The sequence below is a fragment of the Nerophis ophidion genome, linkage group LG15 (genome assembly GCF_033978795.1).
Source record: "Nerophis ophidion isolate RoL-2023_Sa linkage group LG15, RoL_Noph_v1.0, whole genome shotgun sequence".
Lineage (NCBI taxonomy): Eukaryota > Metazoa > Chordata > Actinopteri > Syngnathiformes > Syngnathidae > Nerophis > Nerophis ophidion.
In genome coordinates this window covers 44,524,388-44,544,643 of record NC_084625.1, presented here as the reverse complement: position 1 = coordinate 44,544,643, position 20,256 = coordinate 44,524,388, and the positions used below count along the sequence as shown (strand labels likewise).

Below are 20,256 nucleotides of genomic sequence, written 5' to 3'. Positions count from 1 at the left end.
TACATTCAAATATTTTAACTTGGGACTTCCAGCGGGCCGGATATGGCCCGTCAGCGTCCAAAATCCGGCCCGCGGGCCGTAGTTTGGGGACCCCTGATCTTATCAGCGGCCATGCATGTTGCGGGCATTAAGCGGTCTCTTGGGGGTCTTAATCGTACCCAGGTCTCAGGCTTGTGTTGTGTTGCTTCCCCCCTCAGTCGTACATGGAGGACCACCTGAAGAACAAGAACCGTCTGGAGCGCGAATGGGAGGCCCTCTGCTCCTACCAGGCGGAGCCCGGCAGCTGCAGCGTGGCGCTGGGCGCAAAGAAGTACCGTTCGGACGCCGTGCTGCCTTGTGAGTACACCCGTGTTTTTTATTTACCGTATTTTTCCGGACTATAAGGCGCACTTAAAATCCTTTCATTTTCTCAAAACTCGACAGTGCGCCTTATAACCGGTGCGCCTAATGTACGGAATTATTTTGGTCGTGCTTACCGACCTTGAAGCTATTTTATTTGGTACTTGATAAGTGTGAACACTAGATGGCAGTCACACATAAGAGATACGTGTAGACTGCACTACGATGGCAATATGACTCAAGTAAACAACACCAACATTTTATATCTTCCATTAAAAAAATGGAAAATTACACATGAAAAACGATAAAAAATAGAACATTCATCAGCAGTGCGACCTATGGTCCGGAAAATACGGTATTTCATCTGCTCTTCTACTCCAGTCCTGAAGGTGGCAGTAAAGTGCTGGGGCATGTTGCTAACTGCCCCGCTTGCATACTTGCCAACCCTTCCGATTTTCCTGGGAGACTCCCGAATTTCAGTGCCCCTCCCGAATATCCCCCGGGGCAACCATTCTCCCGAATTCCTCCCGACAACAAAATTGGGGACATACCTTAAAGGCACTGCCTTTTAGCGCCGTCTACAACCCGTCGTCACGTCCGCTTTTCCTGCATACGCACAGCGTGCCGTCCCAGACACATAATATATGCGGCTTTTACACACAAACAAGTGAATGCAAGGCATACTTGGTCAACAGCCGTACAGGTCACACTGAGGGTGGCCGTATAAACAACTTTAACACTGTTACAAATATGCGCCACACTGTGAACCCACAACGTAACACAGTATAAATACAACAGAACAAATACCCAGAACCCCTTGCAGCACTAACTCTTCCAGGACCCTACTATATACATCCCCGCTAGCATTTGATCACATGTTGTGCGTTTCAACCTAAAAAATCATGGATTTTGTTAATAGGTGTTATCTTGCATGTATGCTAACTGTTCTAATGTTAGCATGCTAATGGTATCTTGGTAATATTTTATGCTAGTATTTAGCTATTTTTGTACATTTAAACCTAAAATTCATGGATTTTGTCTTTTGGCGCTAAAATGCAATTATGCTAACTGCAACAATGTTAGCATTCCCACGTTTTGTGCTGACTTTTTTTTATCTAATTGTGTATGTTTAAACCTAAAAATCATGGATTTTGTCACTAGGTGCTAAATTGCAAGTATGCCAACTGTTCCTTTGCTAATGTTAGCATACTAATGGTTTATGCTAGCACTTTAGCTTTTTTTGTATATTCAAACATGCAATTAATGGATTTCGTTACTCGTCGCTAAATTGTAACTATGCAAACTGTTCCCATGTTAGAATGCTAACGTTTTTTACTAGCATTTTGTCAAATTTTGTACGTTTAAACCTAAAAATCATGGATTTTGTTAAGTGTTATCTTGCATGTATGCTAACTGTTCTCATTTTTGCATGTTAATCGTAGCTTGGTATTTAACTATTTTTGTAAAATTAAACCTAACATTCATGGATTTTGTTTTTTGGCGCTAAAATGCAATTATGCTAACTGCACCCATGTTAGCATTCCCACGTTTTGTGCTGACTTTCTTATCTAATTGTGAATGTTTGAACCTAAAAATTATGGATTTTGTCACTAGGTGCTAAATTGCGAGTATGCCAACTGTTCCTCTGCTAATGTTAGCATACTAATGGTTTATGCTAGGACTTTAGCGTTTTTTGTATGTTCAAACATGCAATTAATGGATTTTGTTACTCGTCGCTAAATTGTAGCTATGCAAACTGTTCCCATGTTAGAATGTTGATGTTTTTTACTTGCATTTTATCAAATTTTGTACGTTTAAACCTAAAAATCATGGATTTTGTTAAGTGTTATCTTGCATGTATGCTAACTGTTCTCATTTTTGCATGTTAATCATAGCTTGGTATTTAACTATTTTTGTAAAATTAAACCTAGCATTCATGGATTTTGATTTTGGCGCTTAAATGCAATTATGCTAACTGCACCCATGTTAGCATTCCCACGTTTTGTGCTGACTTTTTTTTATCTAATTGTGTATGTTTAAACCTAAAAATCATGGATTTTGTCACTAGGAGCTAAATTGCAAGTATGCCAACTGTTCCTTTGCTTATGTTAGCATACTAATGGTTTATGCTAGCACTTTAGCTTTTTTTGTATATTCAAACATGCAATTAATGGATTTCGTTACTCGTCGCTAAATTGTAGCTATGCAAACTGTTCCCATGTTGGAATGCTAACGTTTTTTACGAGCATTTTCTCAAATTTTGTACGTTTAAACCTAAAAATCATGGATTTTGTTAATAGGTGTTATTTTGCATGTATGCTAACTGTTCTAATGTTAGCATGTTAATGGTAGCTTGGTATTTAGCTATTTTTGTACATTTAAACCTAACATTCATGGATTTAGTTTTTTGGCGCTAAAATACAATTATGCTAAATGCATCCATGTTAGCATTCCCACGTTTTCTGCTGACTTTCTTATCTAATTGTGTATGTTTGAACCTAAAAATTATGGATTTTGTCACTAGGTGCTAAATTGCGAGTATGCCAACTGTTCCTCTGCTAATGTTAGCATACTAATGGTTTATGCTAGCACTTTAGCGTTTTTTGTATGTTCAAACATGCAATTAATGGATTTTGTTACTTATCGCTAAATTGTAACTATGCTAACTGTTCCCATGTTGGAATGCTAACGTTTTTTACGAGCATTTTGTCAAATTTTCTACGTTTAAACCTAAAAATCATGGATTTTGTTAAGTGTTATCTTGCATGTATGCTAACTGTTCTCATTTTTGCATGTTAATAGTAGCTTGGTATTTAACTATTTTTGTAAAATTAAACCTAACATTCATGGATTTTGATTTTGGCGCTAAAATGCAATTATGCTAACTGCTCCCATGTTAGCATTCCCACTTTTTGTGCTGACTTTTTATCAAATTGTGAATGTTTGAACCTAAAAATCATGGATTTTTTCACTAGGTGCTAAATTGCAAGTGTGCCAACTGTTCCTCTGCTAATGTTAGCATACTAATGGTTTATGCTAGCACTTTAGCTTTTTTTGTATATTCAAACATACAATTAATGGATTTCGTTACTCGTCGCTAAATTGTAACTATGCTAACTGTTCCCATGTTGGAATGCTAACGTTTTTTACGAGCATTTTGTCAAATTTTGTACGTTTAAACCTTAAAATCATGGATTTTGTTAATAGGTGTTATTTGGCATGTATGCTAACTGTTCTAATGTTATCATGTTAATCGTAGCTTGGTATTTAACTATTTTTGTAAATTTAAACCTAACATTCATGGATTTTGTTTTGTTTTTCGCTAAAGTGCAATTATGCTAATTGCACCCATGTTAGCATTCCCACGTTTTGTGCTGACTTTCTTATCTAATTGTGTATGTTTGAACCTAAAAATTATGGATTTTGTCACTAGGTGCTAAATTGCGAGTATGCCAACTGTTCCTCTGCTAATGTTAGCATACTAATGGTTTATGTTAGCACTTTAGCGTTTTTTGTATATTCAAACATGCAATTAATGGATTTCGTTACTCGTCGCTAAATTGTAACTATGCAAACTGTTCCCATGTTAGAATGCTAACGTTTTTTACGAGCATTTTCTCAAATGTTGTACGTTTAAACCTAAAAATCATGGATTTTGTTAATAGGTGTTATTTTGCATGTATGCTAACTGTTCTGATGTTAGTATGTTAATGGTAGCTTGGTATATAGCTATTTTTGTACATTTAAACCTAACATTCATGGATTTTGTTTTTGGCGCTTAAATGCTATTATGCTAACTGCTCCCATGTTAGCATTCCCAGGTTTTGTGCTGACTTTTTATCTAATTGTGTATGTTTGAACCTAAAAATTATGGATTTTGTCACTAGGTGCTAAATTGCGAGTATGCCAACTGTTCCTCTGCTAATGTTAGCATACTAATGGTTTATGTTAGCACTTTAGCGTTTTTTGTATATTCAAACATGCAATTAATGGATTTCGTTACTCGTCGCTAAATTGTAACTATGCAAACTGTTCCCATGTTAGAATGCTAACGTTTTTTACTAGCATTTTATCAAATTTTGTACGTTTAAACCTAAAAATCATGGATTTTGTTAATAGGTGTTATTTTGCATGTATGCTAACTGTTCTGATGTTAGTATGTTAATGGTAGCTTGGTATATAGCTATTTTTGTACATTTAAACCTAACATTCATGGATTTTGTTTTTGGCGCTTAAATGCTATTATGCTAACTGCATCCATGTTAGCATTCCCAGGTTTTGTGCTGACTTTTTATGTAATTGTGTATATTTGAACCTAAAAATCATTGATTTTGTCACTAGGTGCTAAATTTTAAGTATGCCAACTGTTCCAATGTTGCTCTGCTAATGTTAGCATGCTATTGGTTTATGCTAGCACTTTAGCGTTGTTTGTATATTCAAGCATGCAATTAATGGATTTCGTTACTTGTCGCTAAATTGTAACTATGCAAACTGTTCCCATGTTAGAATGCTAACATTTTTTACTAGCATTTTATCAAATTGTGTACGTTTAAACCTAAAAATCATGGATTTTGTTAATAAGTGTTATCTTGCATGTATGCTAACTGTTCTAATGTTAGCATGTTAATCGTAGCTTGGTATTTGACTATTTTTGAACATTTAAACCTAACATTCATGGATTTTGTTTTTGGCGCTTAAATGCTATTATGCTAACTGCTCCCATGTTAGCATTCCCAGGTTTTGTGCTGACTTTTTATCTAATTGTGTATTTTTAAACCTAAAAATCATGTTTTTTGTTAATAAGTGATACCTTGCTAGTAAGGTTAGCAGGCTATCAGTCTGTGTTAAGTATATATATATATATACAGTATATTTTTTTTTTGTCAATAAATCGTGGCATAAACACCCACTTGGCTGGTTTGCTCTCAACACTTAAACGTCTAAGATTAGAGGCGACTTGTGAAAGAGAAATGCTGGTTTGTATCAAGATAAGACTTGATCAACTTCCTCCTCCTCAATGTCAGGGGGCTTGGTAAAATATGTGCGCGCGACGAAAGCCTTTTTCAGCTTCATTTCCTGCTTGTGTGCTGATGAATTCTGCATCTCTTTTACAGATGATCATTCCAGGATCACCCTGAAAGCGAAGAATAACCACAGCGGCTCCGATTACATCAACGCCAGTCCAATCGTGAGTACTGTTGAGAATTTGATACGTGCCGTATTGGGTTGGCCGTCATTTACGTAACAATCCATTCCAGTCCGTACTATTAAAATGGGGCCTGAACCGGTACTTGAAAGAAGGAAAGTGTACACATTTTGTTCAAAGACAAAGCGCTTCTCTTTTTACGGGATTATGTGGCATGAAAGTTGAACAGGATGACACCAAAAAATTTGATGTTTTTACGTTTTTGACCCTCGACCCGTTCCGTAGTTTGGGGAAGCCAGTTATCATACTTGCCAAACCTCCCGATTTTCCCGGGAGACTCCCAAATTTCAATGCCCCTCTCGAAAATCTCTTGGGTCAACAATTCTCCTGAATTTAAAGGCTTAGCGTCCGCTTTTCCTCCATACAAACAGTGAGTCGGCCCAGTCAAATATTATTTTGGACTGTAATAGACACACACAAGTGATCGCATAGCATACTTGGTCAACAGCCATACAGGTCACACGTCATTATACCTAGAAATTTGGTTTCTTTCACGTGTGGCGAGTCCGGTCGGGGTTTGTTCTCCCGGAATGCAGAATGGACGGCGTAAGGTAGGAGATGATCATTTAATGCAGAATGGACGGCGTAAGGTAGGAGATGATCATTTAATCATAAAAGTACATGTGAACGACTTTTGCCGTCGTCGCTCGGGTTCCATGGACCACTCAGGAAGGACATTGCTTTTGAGCAGGTCTGACTCTTTTATTTTTCAAATAAAGCTTTGTCTTCAGGTCGGATGGCTTTTTTCAGCTGCTCCTCTCCTTCTGCTCGCTCACCGTCCGCTTTTCAGTCGTCGTCGTCCTCGTCTGCTCTTCGTTTCCGTTCCTCGGTCGCTGCTGCGGGCTCTCCTCCTCCTTCTCCCCCGTTCTCTCCTCCTTCTCCCCTTTTATACACTGAGAGGAGATAAGTTGATTGTGTACCCGTGCGCGATCCACGCACCTGAACTCGATTGTGGCGTCGCTGTTTGTTATATATTCTAACAAAATGCAGATTGGATTTTAACCTAATTGAAACGTGTCATCAAAATTCTAAAATTAATCTTAATCAGGAAAAATTACGAATGATGATCCATAAATTATTTTTTCAAAAAGATTCAAATTATCTAGTTTTTCTCTTCTTTTTTTCCGTTGAATTTTGAATTTTAAAGAGTCGAAATTGGGGATCAACTATGTTTCAAAATTTAATTTTCATTTTTTCCTATTTTCTCTTCTTTTAAACCGTTCAATTAAGTGTTTCTTTCATCATTTATATTCTACAAAAAACCTGTAAAAGGAAAAAAAATGTACGACGGAATGACAGGCAGAAATACCCATTTTTTATATATACATATATATATATATATATATATATATATATATATATATATATATATATATATATATTTATTTATTAAAGGTAAATTGGGCAAATTGGCTATTGTCAGGCTTGGACTTGGTCTTGGTTTGTTTTCCCGAGGTGCAAAGCGAATGGAGTGGAAACGGCGTGAAAATAAAGACATCTTTATTTTAACACTAAAACTAAAAACAGGAACCAACAAAAAGCACGCACAATGGTGGTACAAAAGACTAGCACAAAGGCTATAAACTACAAACATGAAACAAGAACACTTGCACAGTGGCATGAACAACAAAAACTAACGTGGACAAAATGGACAGCATTGCAAGGCATGAAGCAGATAATCGAGGGCGTGAATGAGGTGCAGCATGGGTAGGGTGCGTGCGAGTGTGTATTCAACACAGTCCAGTAGGTAAAGAAGCCAGGCCGAGGAAAGGAAAACAAATGACTTAAATACTGCTGTGGTAATTAGAACCAGGTGTGAGAGGCTGATGATCGTGGCGTGACTAAGGGGACCAGGTGGAAACTAATGGGTTGGCATGGAAACAAACAAAACCAGGAAGTGCAAAACGTGACTGAATGTCCAAAATCAAAACATGACAAAACAAAACATGATCCAGGTGTGACAGCTATTTCTGGCAATTTTTTGAAGTGTGTATCAAACTGGTAGCCCTTCGCATTAATCAGTACCCAAGAAGTAGCTCTTGGTTTCAAAAAGGTTGGTGACCCCTGCTCTAGAGCCATAGGTTCCCTACCCCTGGTTTATATCGATGTATCGCCCAGCCCTAGCGCCGTATAATCCGGTGTGCCCTATGGTCCTGAAAATACAATACTCTTACTTCAGTACAATTTTTGGCTCCTCTCCCCACCTCTGTTCATATCGACTTCCTTTTTCAGTTTGGTTCCTCGCCAGTCCGCATGTGAGTAACGTGTGTGTTGTCTTCACCCGCAGCTAAAACGACTTCCAAAAGTCATCGATTCCAGCACATTGATCTTTTTTTTTTTTTTAAACAAAACTTTGTTGTTTGGTGCCGCAATCCTCTTGTTGAATCACTCTAAAGGAGATCAGCTTGATTCCTCACCAAAACCGACAAAGACGCAGGCGTTGTAAGCGACTGCCCAAATATCCCCCCCAAAAAAGGTGGAAGGTCGTTTTTTTGTTGTTGTTGTTGTTTTTTTTCAAGTCCACCCCCACCGGCAAATATTGCCTGTTATGATTTCCCCGGAGGCCGCCGAAAAGGGGCTCCATCAAAAAGGACGAGGAAAGCTCGCATTTCAAACGGCGCCAGGAGAAAGGATGAGCACTAATATTCCTCTGGATCAGTGGTTCTTAACCTTGTTGGAGGTACTGAACCACACCAGGTTCCTATCCCAGTCACCAAACCCTTCTTCAGTTAAAAATAAAAGTAGTTTTTTTTTCAAATTCAAGACAAAGTTATATGTTTTTGGTAACACTTTATTATGGGGAACATATTCTAAGCAGCAAAGACTTAATTTTGTCATGATCTGTGGTCTGGATCATGTTTTTGTTATTTTTTTGTTAGCTTTTGGACTCTTTTAGTTCCTAGTTGCGCTCCCTTGTATTGTTTGTTGGTTACCATGCCGACTTATGATTTTCACCTGCCTCTGGTGTTCGGACCGCGCACCTGTTTCTAATCAAGACCCTTATTTAAGCCTGTCTTTGCCAGTCAGTCGGCCTGGTGTCATTGCTTGTTTTAATAATAATAATAATGGATTAGATTTATATCGCACTTTTCTATTGTTATATACTCAAAGCGCTCACCGAGAAGTAGGAACCCATCATTCATTCACACCTGGTGGTGGTAAGCTATGTCTGTAGCCACAGCTGCCCTGGGGTAGACTGACGGAAGCGTGGCTGCCAGTTTGCGCCTACGGCCCCTCCGACCACCACCAATCATTCATTCACCAGTGTGAGCGGCACCGGGGGGCAAAGGGTGAAGTGTCCTGCCCAAGGACACAACGGCAGCAACTTTGATGTCAATAGGTGGGAAGCGAACCTGCGACCCTCAGGTTTCTGGCACGGCCGCTCTACCCACTACGCCATGCCGCCCGCAATACCACATTTCATGTTGCTCGATTCATGCCGTATCCACGTAAGTCTTGTTTATTTCTTGCAATAGTTTTGTGTTTGTTCAAAGCCGTGGTTGTTTGTTTGTTTCATGCCACAGTTTTGTGTTTGTTCCCCGCCATAGTTTATGTTTGTTTAACTCATGCCCTGCCAAGATTTATCGAGTTAGTAAATATGTTCCTACCTGCAAGCCTTGTCCGGAATAGTTTGTTTGCATCCCGGGAGAACAAACCTTGCAGTAAGCTGCGACCACTCCGTGATGACAGAATGATCATAAATCGGCATGGTAACCAAACAAAACAAGGGAGCGCAAACAGGAACTAAAAGAGTCCAAATACTAACAAAAAATAAATAGATCATGTCAAATTTAGAGTTTTTTGGACACTAGGGAAACATATTCTACGTCATAAAGACTTAATTTGGAGTTATTTGGTTAGGGTAAGGGTTAAAGGGTTAGGGGTTTAATAAGGCCATGCCGAATAAGGCATTAACAAGTACTTAATAATAACTAGTAAAGAGCCAATATGTTACTAATTTGCATGTTAATAAGCAACTAATTAATGGTGAATATGTTCCCCATACTAAAGTGTTACCATGTTTTTTTTTACTGGTGCACAAATTGAACCGTGCATGAACATCACCTTCTTCGAACAACAAAATCAACACAGTGGATAAACTCACAACAAATTCCACACCTGCGGACCACGCACCTGTTTCTAAATACGACCCCTATTTAAGCCTGTCTTTGCCAGTCAGTCGGCCTGGTGTCATTGCTTGTTTTCTTGCAATACCACATTTCATGTTGCTCGATTCATGCCGTATCCACCTAAGTCTTGTTTATTTCTTGCCATAGTTTTGTGTTTGTTCAAAGCCGGAGTTTGTTTGTTTGTTTCATGCCACAGTTTTGTGTTTCTTCCCCGCCATGGTTTATGTTTGTTTACCTCATGCCCTGCCAAGATTTATCGAGTTAGTAAATATGTTCCTACCTGCAAGCCTTGTCCGGAATAGTCCGGTTTGCATCCCGGTAGAACAAACCTTGCAGTAAGCTGCGACCACTCCGTGATGACAGAATGATCATAAGTCGGCATGGTAACCAAAAAAAAACAAGGGAGCATGAACAGGAACTAAAAGAGTCCAAAAACTAACAAAAAATAACAAAAACATAATCCAGACCACAGATCATGTCAAATTTAGAGTTATTTGGACACTAGGGGAACATATTCGAAGTAATAAAGACTTAATTTAGAGTTATTTGGTTAGGGTAAGGGTGAGGGTTAGAGGGTTATAATAAGGCCATTCCGAATAAGGCATTAACAAGTACTTAATAATAACTAGTAAAGAGCCAATATGTTACTAATTTGCATGTTAATAAGCAACTAATTAATGGTGATTATGTTCCCCAACTAATTTGCATGTTAATAAGCAAGTAATTAATGTTGATTATGTTCCCCATACTAAAATGTTACCATGTTCTTTTTTACTGGTCCACAAATTGAACCGTGCATGAACATCACCTTCTTCAAACATCAAAATCAACACAGTGGATAAACTCACAACAAATTCCACACCTGCGGACCACGCACCTGTTTCTAAATACGACCCCTATTTAAGCCTGTCTTTGCCAGTCAGTCGGCCTGGTGTCATTGCTTGTTTTCTTGCAATACCACAATTCATGTTGCTCGATTCATGCCATATCCACGTAAGTCTCGTTTATTTCTTGCCAAAGTTTTGTTTGTTCAAAGCTGTAGTTTGTTTGTTTCATGCCACAGTTTTGTGTTTGTTCCCACGCCATAGTTTATGTTTGTTTACCTCATGCCCTGCCAAGATTAATCGAGTTAGTAAATATGTTCCTACCTGCAAGCCTTGTCCGGAATAGTCCGTTTGCATCCCGGGAGAACAAACCTTGCAGTAAGCTGCGACCACTCCGTGATGACAGAATGATCATAAGTCGGCATGGTAACCAAACGAAACAAGGGAGCACAAACAGGAACTAAAAGAGTCCAAATACTAACAAAAACATAATCCAGACCACAGATCATGTCAAATTTAGAGTTATTTGGACACTAGGGGAACATATTCTAAGTAATAAAGACTTAATTTAGAGTTATTTTGTTAGGGTAAGGGTTAAGGGTTAGGGTTATAATAAGGCCATGCCGAATAAGGCATTAACAAGTACTTAATAATAACTAATAAAGAGCCAATATGTTACTAATTTGCATGTTAATAAGCAACTAATTAATGTTGATTATGTTCCCCATACTAGAGTGTTACCATGTTTTTTTTACTGGTCCACAAATTGAACCGTGCATGAACATCACCTTTTTCAAACAACAAAATCAACACAGTGGATAAACTCACAACAAATTGCACACCTGCGGACCACGCACCTGTTTCTAAATAAGACCCCTATTTAAGCCTGTCTTTGCCAGTTAGTCGGCCTGGTGTCATTGCTTGTTTTCTTGCAATAACACATTTCATGTTGCTCGATTCATCCCGTATCCACGTAAGTCTTGTTTATTTCTTACCGTAGTTTTCTGTTTGTTCAAAGCCGTAGTTTGTTTGTTTGTTTCATGCCACAGTTTTGTGTTTGTTTCCCGCCATAGTTTGTTTACCTCATGCCCTGCCAAGATTTATTGAGTTAGTAAATCTGTTCCTACCCGCAAGCCTTGTCTGGAATAGTCCGTTTGCATCACGGGAGAACAAACTTTGCAGTAAGCTGCGACCCCTCCGTGATGACAGAATCATCATAAGTCGGCATGGTAACCAAACAAAACAAGGGAGCACAAACAGGAACTAAAAGAGTCCAAAAACTAACAAAAAAATAACAAAAACATAATCCTGACCACAGATCATGTCAAATTTAGAGTTATTTGGACGCTAGGGGAACATATTCTAAGTAATAAAGACTTAATTTAGAGTTATTTGGTTAGGGTAAGGGTTAGAGAGTTAGGGTTATAATAAGGCCATGCCGAATAAGGCATTAACAAGTACTTAATAATAACTAGTAAAGAGCCAATATGTTACTAATTTGCATGTTAATAAGCAACTAATTAATGGTGATTATGTTCCCCATACTAAAGTGTTACCATATTTTTTTTACTGGTGCACAAATTGAACCGTACATGAACATCACCTTGTTCAAACAACAAAATCAACACAGTGGATAAACTCACAACAAATTACACACCTGCAGACCGCGCACCTGTTTCTAATCAAGACCCTTATTTAAGCCTGTCTTTGCCAGTCAGTCGGCCTTGTGTCATTGCTTGTTTTCTTGCAATACCACATTTCATCTTGCTCGATTCATGCCGTATCCACCTAAGTCTTGTTTATTTCTTGCCATAGTTTTGTGTTTGTTCAAAGCCGGAGTTTGTTTGTTTCATGCCACAGTTTTGTGTTTCTTTCCCGCCATGGTTTATGTTTGTTTACCTCATGCCCTGCCAAGATTTATCGAGTTAGTAAATATGTTCCTACCTGCAAGCCTTGTCCGGAATAGTCCGTTTGCATCCCGGGAGAACAAACCTTGCAGTAAGCTGCAACCACTCCATGATGACAGAATGATCATATGTCGGCATGGTAACCAAACAAAACAAGGGAGCGCAAACAGGAACTAAAAGAGTCCAAAAAATAACAAAAACATAATCCAGACCACAGATCATGTCAAATTTAGAGTTATTTGGACACTAGGGGAACATATTCTAAGTAATTTAGAGTTATTTGGTTAGGGTAAGGGTTAGAGGGTTAGGGTTATAATAAGGCCATGCCGAATAAGGCATTAACAAGTACTTAATAATAACTAGTAAAGAGCCAATATGTTACTAATTTGCATGTTAATAATCAACTAATTAATGGTGATTATGTTTACCCATACTAAAGTATTACCATGTTTTTTTACTGGTGCACAAATTGTACCGTGCATGAACATCACCTTTTTCAAACAACAAAATCAACACAGTGGATAAACTCACAACAAATTGCACACCTGCGGACCGTGCACCTGTTTCTAATCAACACCCTTATTTAAGCCTGTCTTTGCCAGTCAGTCGGCCTGGTGTCATTGCTTGTTTTCTTGCAATACCACATTTCATGTTGCTCGATTCATGCCGTATCCACGTAAGTCTCGTTTATTTCTTGCCATAGTTTTGTTTGTTCAAAGCTGTAGTTTGTTTGTTTCATGCCACAGTTTTGTGTTTGTTCCCACGCCATAGTTTATGTTTGTTTACCTCATGCCCTGCCAAGATTTATCGAGTTAGTAAATATGTTCCTACCTGCAACCCTTGTCCGGAATAGTCCATTTGCATCCCGGGAGAACAAACCTTGCAGTAAGCTGCGACCACTCCGTGATGACAGAATGATCATAAGTCGGCATGGTAACCAAACAAAACAAGGGAGCGCAAACAGGAACTAAAAGAGTCCAAAAACTAACAAAAAATAACAAAAACATAATCCTGACCACAGATCATGTCAAATTTAGAGTTATTTGGACACTAGGGGAACATATTCTAAGTAATTTAGAGTTATTTGGTTAGGGTAAGGGATAGAGGGTTAGGGTTTTAATAAGGCCATGCCGAATAAGGCATTAACAAGTACTTAATAATAACTAGTAAAGAGCCAATATGTTACTAATTTGCATGTTAATAAGCAACTAATTAATGGTGAATATGTTCCCCATACTAAAGTGTTACCATGTGCACAAATACTGGTGTCATTGCTTGTTTTCTTGCAATACCACATTTCATGTAGCTCGATTCATGCCGTATCCACGTAAGTCTCGTTTATTTCTTGCCTTAGTTTTGTGTTTGTTCAAAGCCCTAGTTTGTTTGTTTCATGCCACAGTTTTGTGTTTGTTCCCCGCCATAGTTTATGTTTGTAAAACTCACGCCCTGCCAAGATTTATCGAGTTAGTAAATATGTTCCTACTTGCAAGCCTTGTCCGGAATAGTCCGTTTGCATCCCGGGAGAACAAACCTTGCAGTAAGCTGCGACCACTCCGTGATGACAGAATGATCATAAGTCGGCATGGTAACCAAACAAAACAAGGGAGCGCAAACAGGAACTAAAAGAGTCCAAAAACTAACAAAAAATAACAAAAACATAATCCTGACCACAAATCATGTCAAATTTTGAGTTATTTGGACACTATGGGAACATATTCTAAGTAATTTAGAGTTATTTGGTTAGGGTTAGAGGGTTAGGGTTTTAATAAAGCAGTGCCGAATAAGGCATTAACAAGTACTTAATAATAACTAGTAAAGAGCCAATATGTTACTAATTTGCATGTTAATAATCAACTAATTAATGGTGATTATGTTCCCCATACTAAAGTGTTACCATGTTTTTTTTTACTGGTGCACAAATTGAACCGTGCATGAACATCACCTTCTTCAAACAACAAAATCAACACAGTGGATAAACTCACAACAAATTGCATACCTGCGGACCGCGCACCTGTTTCTAATCAAGACCCTTATTTAAGCCTGTCTTTTCCAGTCAATCGGCCTGGTGTCATTGCTTGTTTTCTTGCAATACCACATTTCATGTTGCTCGATTCATGCCGTATGCACGTAAGTCTTGTTTATTTCTTGCCATAGTTTTGTGTTTGTTCAAAGCCGTGGTTGTTTGTTTGTTTCATGCCACAGTTTTGTGTTTGTTCCCCGCCATAGTTTATGTTTGTTTACCTCATGCCCTGCCAAGATTAATCGAGTTAGTAAAGATGTTCCTACCTGCAAGCCTTGTCCGGAATAGTCCATTTGCATCCCGGGAGAACAAACCTTGCAGTAACCTCGGGTTCGGTCGAACCCAGGTTAAGAACCACTGCCCTGGAACAATGCTGGGTTTTTCTCTGATATTCATGAAGCTTTTTCAAGGTGGCACCTTCTGCTTAATAAGGGGGGAACATTTTAGGGGCGCACCTCTGATGGATGCGCCAGCAGGAAGCGGCGGATGAAAGGAGGGTAATTACGCCACAATAAGGACCCCGGCTGTGTGGAGCAAAACTGTTAATTATGTCTGTCAGTGCGGCCGCTGCTTCCTCATTAGCCTCAGCATCCAGGCGAAATAATTAGAGGGACACACTCCGGTCTAAGGTGGACTCAGGTGTGCGTCAAGGTGCAAAGAAAACTCTCCTCTTGGCTCGTAATCGCTTCCCGACAATGGCGGGCGGAATGCAGGACCGCTCTTTCATGTTGGCGTTTTAGTATTCACGCGGCGGCGGAGGCACGTCTGTGTCCTTGAGATTGGCGAGCATTCGGCAAGCGCGCTTTCATTTCAGAACCGTTTTTTTTTTTTTTTCTTCTCCGTCTTCAAAAAGCATGTGAGGAATTTGGAATGAAGCAGCGAGCGCGACAACACGGCGAGCTAAGGTGGAAGGTTTTGTTCGTGCCAACTTGTTTTGTATTTTTTTAAAAATGGTTGTGCTGGGCGTGGCCTGCGGTCCAGCAGCAAAGCGGGGTGTGGCGGGACTGGCCTCGAGATTAGCGGAAGGTGAATAGATTAGTGGTCCCCAACCTTTTTGTATCCGCGGACCGGTCAACGCTTAATAATTTGTCCCGCGGCCCGGGTGGGGGGGGGGGGGGGGGGGGGGGGGACGGGTGTTCCTTTTTATTTTATTTTTTTCTTTGTCATGAAAAAGGGACATTTTTGTCATGAGAAAGGGAGGTTTTTGTGGTTGGTGCACTAATCCATCCATCCATCCATCCATTTCCTACCGCTTATTCCCTTTCGGGGTCACGGGGGGCGCTGGTGCCTATCTCAGCTACAATCGGGCGGAAGGCAGGGTACACCCTGGACAAGTCGCCACCTCATCGCAGGGTGCACTAATCGTAAGCGTATATTGTGTTTTTTATGTTGATTTAATAAATAATTTTATTTTATTTATTTATTTAAATAAATCAAAAATTCTTCTGCGGCCCGGTACCAATCGGCCCGGTGGTTGGGGACCACAGGCGTAGATGACACACCTGGATAGGGCTGCGAATCTTAGGGTGTCCCACGATTCGATTCAATATTGATTCTTGGGGTCATGATTCGATTCAAAATCGATTTTTTTTTTTCAATTCAACACGATTCTCGATTCGAAAACTATTTTTTCCCGATTTAATAGGTTTCTTTATTCAATCCAAGGTTCTCATAGTCATCATTGTCACCGACGTCCCACTGGGTGTGAGTTTTCCTTGCCCTTATGTGGGTTTTTTCCGAGGATGTCATAGTCGTAGTGGTTTGTGCAGCCCTTTGAGACATTTGTGATTTAGGGCTATATAAATAAACATTGATTGATTGATTGATTCATGACATAGGATGTCAGCAGGATCTACCCCAGTCTGCTGACATGCAAGCAGAGTAGTAGATTTTTGTAAAAAGTTTTTATAATTGTAAAGGACAATGTGCTCCACTGTGGACGGGACTCTCGCTTCTATATTGGATCCACTTTGGACTGGACTCTCGCCGTTATGTTAGATCCACTATGGATTGGACTTTCACAGTATCCTGTTAGACCTGCTCGACATCCATTGCTTTCAGTCCCCGAGGGGTGGGGGTTGCCTACATATGCGGTCCTCTCCAAGGTTTCTCATAGTCATCATTGTCACTGTCACCGACGTCCCACTGGGGGTGAGTTTTTCCTTGCCCTTATGCGGGCTCTACTGAGGATGTTGTTGTGGTTTGTGCAGCCCTTTGAGACACTAGTGATTTAGGGCTATAAAAATAAACATTGATTGATTGATTGAATGTTTTATCAAGTGTTTGCAATAATGTAAATTTGTTTGAACTATTAAACAAACCAAAAATATGACTTATTTTATCTTTGTGCAAATATTGGACACAGTGTGTTGTCAAGCTTATGAGATGCGATGCAAGTGTAAGCCACTGTGACACTATTGTTCTTTTTTATTATTTTTACAAATGTCTAATGATAATGTCAATGAGGGATTTTTAATCACTGCCATGCTGAAATTATAACTAATATTGATACTGTTGTTGATAATATTAATTTTTGTTACACTACTTTTGGTTTGTTCTGTGTCGTGTTTGTGTCTCCTCTCAATTGCTCTGTTTATTGCAGTTCTGGGTCAGGTTTGGTTTTGGAATTGGATTGCATTGTTATGGTATTGCTGTGTATTGTATTGTTTTTAAATGAGAATCCATTCTGATTCGCACAATGTGAGAATCGCGATTCAAATTCGAATCGATTTTTTCCCCCACACCTCTACAGCTGAGAGTGTTCGTCTAATCACCTGTCGCTCTGTTAAAGGCAGCAGTCGGGAAGGAGAGGGGGTGGTTGATGGTCGTTGTTGGTGGACGGCAGAGAACGTCGAGAGGAGAGAGAGGGAAATTGACAGACAAGATCCAAAGGACGTGTGCTGAAAAGCAACAGGAAAAACCATTCGTGTGCTCAGCTGTTATGTCCGTGGTGGGTGGTCCAGAGAACCTGGAAGCACTAGACTTCCACAATTTGGCGCCCAACTTGGCTGGACCACCCGAGGCGGGGGAAGACGACCCCCTGACGGCTCTCGCGGGCGTGCTCACTCATCTGGCAGCGAGCACCCGCCAACAGTGCCAGGTCCTGCGGACAATAGCGGACCAGGTGGGCGGGGCTCTGCCATCCACCCCTAACGACCATTAACCACCCCCCTCTCCTTCCCGACTGCTGCCTTTAACAGAGCTACAGGTGATTAGACAAACACTCTCAGCTGTGTCATCTACGCACCTGTCGCTAATCTCGAGGCCAGTTCCGCCACACCCCGCTTTGCTGCTGCTCCGCAGGCCACGCCCACCACAATGGTATTTTCTCCAATCGAATACATATTTGTGTTGGCAAAAAAAAAAAGTAGAAGCAAAACGAGCCAAAAGAAAATCAATCAATCAATTTTTTTTTTTTATATAGCCTTAAATCACAAGTGTCTCAAAGGGCTGCACACGCCACAACGACATCCTCGGTGCAGATCCCACTTCAGGGCAAGGAAAAACTCACAACCCAGTGGGATGTCAATGTGAATGACTATGAGAAACCTTGGAGAGGACCACAGATGTGGGTGACCCCTCCACCTCTAGAACAGACCAGATGCAATGGACATCTAGTGAGTCTAGCATAAAAGGTACTATGCTAACATGTTAATAACATACTCACAGTTCTCATTAGTGAAGTACCACTATATAAACTAAGAAATACCATTTGAAATAGCTAAAAAAAAAGCTAGCATGCTAACGTTAGCAAGCTAAAATGCTAACTGTAGCATGTGTCAAGTACTGAAATATATTGCTCCGTGTGTACCTGAAAAATCTGTTTAAAATGCTATTGTAGCATGCTAATGTTAGCATGCATCAAGTGCCAAAATGTGACAGAGGTGTGTGAACCTACAAGATTAGCTATAAAGAAAAATAAGTGTGGATAGTAACAATGGCATGCTAACAGGTTTCATATGTTGAGTAAAAGTTAGCATTTAACACCAAAATGCGAACGATTGTAACGCAAGCTGTGTAAAAAAATAAGCTACAAAATACCATTTGAGTTAGCTAAAAAGCTAGCTTGCTAACAGTAGCAAGTTAAAATGCTAACTGTAGCATGCGTCAAGTACTAAAATATATTACTCCGTGTGTACTAATGGTATTTTGTCGTTTATATGCTGGTATTTCACTAATGAAACACCAGCATATTAACGACAAAATACCATTTGAATTAACTAGAAAAAAATCTAGCATGCTAATGTTAGCAAGCTAAAATGCTAACTGTAGCATGCATCAAGTACTAAAATATATTTTTCTGTGTGTACCTGAAAAATGTGTTTAAAATGCTACAGTAGCATGCTATGTTAGCATGCATCAAATACCAAAATATGACAGAAGTGTGTGTAGACCTACAAAATTAGCTAAAAAGAAAAATAAGCTTGGATACTAACAATGTCATACTAAGAGTTTTCATATGTCAAGTAAAAGTTAACATTTATTACTAAAATGTGTTAATAGTGTTTTAGTGAGATTATATGGTCGTACCTGTACAACCCGAAGGTCGGCCCCGCACCTTTCTTCAGCACCAGTCGAAAGGTGGTGGCGATGCCCATCTATGCCCTTCGCGAGGGACCCTCTTCGAAACACGATCTTTCAAAATGATCGCTGCATGATACACTGTACTTTGTGTGTGTGGTCCAATCCAACCGTGTTCGCTTGACCGCTCTGTTCCATAGTAAAGCTTCACCGTCATCTTTCGGGAATGTAAACAATGAAACACCGGCTGTGTTTGTGTTGCTAAAGGCGGCCGCAATTCACCGCTTCCCACCTACATCTTTCTTCTTTGACGTCTCCATTATTCATTGAACAAATTGCAAAAGACTCAGCAACACAGATGTCCAGAATACTGTGGAATTACACGATGAAAAGAGACGACTCATAGCTGTAAACGGTGCTGTAACAAAATGTCCTCTACAATGCGTGACGTCATGCGCCCGCGTTATCATACCGCAACGTTTTAGCATGATACTTCCGCACGAAATTTAAAATTGCAATTAAGTAAACTAAAAAGGCCGTATTGGCATGTGTTGCAATGTTAATATTTCATCATTGATATATAAACTATCAGACTGCGTGGTGGGTAGTAGTGTCCCATTTGATGCAATAAAATGTGTCGTATGTTAAAAATAAATCATACCTTGCTTATTTATCTAAACATTTTCATGCAGTTTATGAGGCTTGATCAAAAAATAATTTTTTCAAGCCATCTCTGCACATGTATGTCATACGTCAGCAGCCAGGAGGAACTTTTTGACCATCTTATCTATATCCATACATTTTAATTCCTGATGTAGGAGCACTTGCATTCAGTAGAGAGGTGCTACACTTCTGTGTTTCGATACTAGTTTCATATCCGTCGGTACCAGGGGTATCAGCATATGAACGATACTCGAGTGATTAGATCGATATATTTTTTCCGGTTTTTTTTTTACATACTCGGGTAATAATTCCCTGTACACAGGATGACTTTGAGGGCAAATATGACTTAAATTGGTAGTAAATACAGTAGTATGTTGTACTTTACTTTAGTTATTGTGAAGGCCCTGCGATGAGTTGGCGACTTGTCCAGGGTATGACATAAAAAAATGACCAGCAATGTGTTAGCGTATATCCGACATCATTTTAATTCCTGCTGTAGGAACACTTGCATTCAGAAGAGAGAGGAGCTACACTTCTGTGTTTCAATACTATCAGTATATGATCAATACTAGAGTGATTAAATTGATATATTTTTTGGGTTTATTTTTTTCATGTTGACATACTCGGGGAATAATTCCCTGTACAC

The 20,256-nt window shown here is 39.6% G+C and overlaps 1 protein-coding gene across 2 annotated transcripts in view; it reads left to right on the top strand.

Moving 5' to 3' along the window:
* ptprn2 (protein tyrosine phosphatase receptor type N2) overlaps positions 1 to 20,256 on the top strand; it is a 437,308-nt gene that overhangs the window by 367,468 nt on the left and 49,584 nt on the right. For both annotated transcript variants that reach the window (XM_061922231.1, XM_061922232.1), the window contains exons 14-15: positions 198 to 336; positions 5,454 to 5,527. In XM_061922231.1, the coding sequence (XP_061778215.1) occupies positions 198 to 336; positions 5,454 to 5,527 (213 nt within the window). The remainder of the gene's footprint in view (positions 1 to 197; positions 337 to 5,453; positions 5,528 to 20,256) is intronic.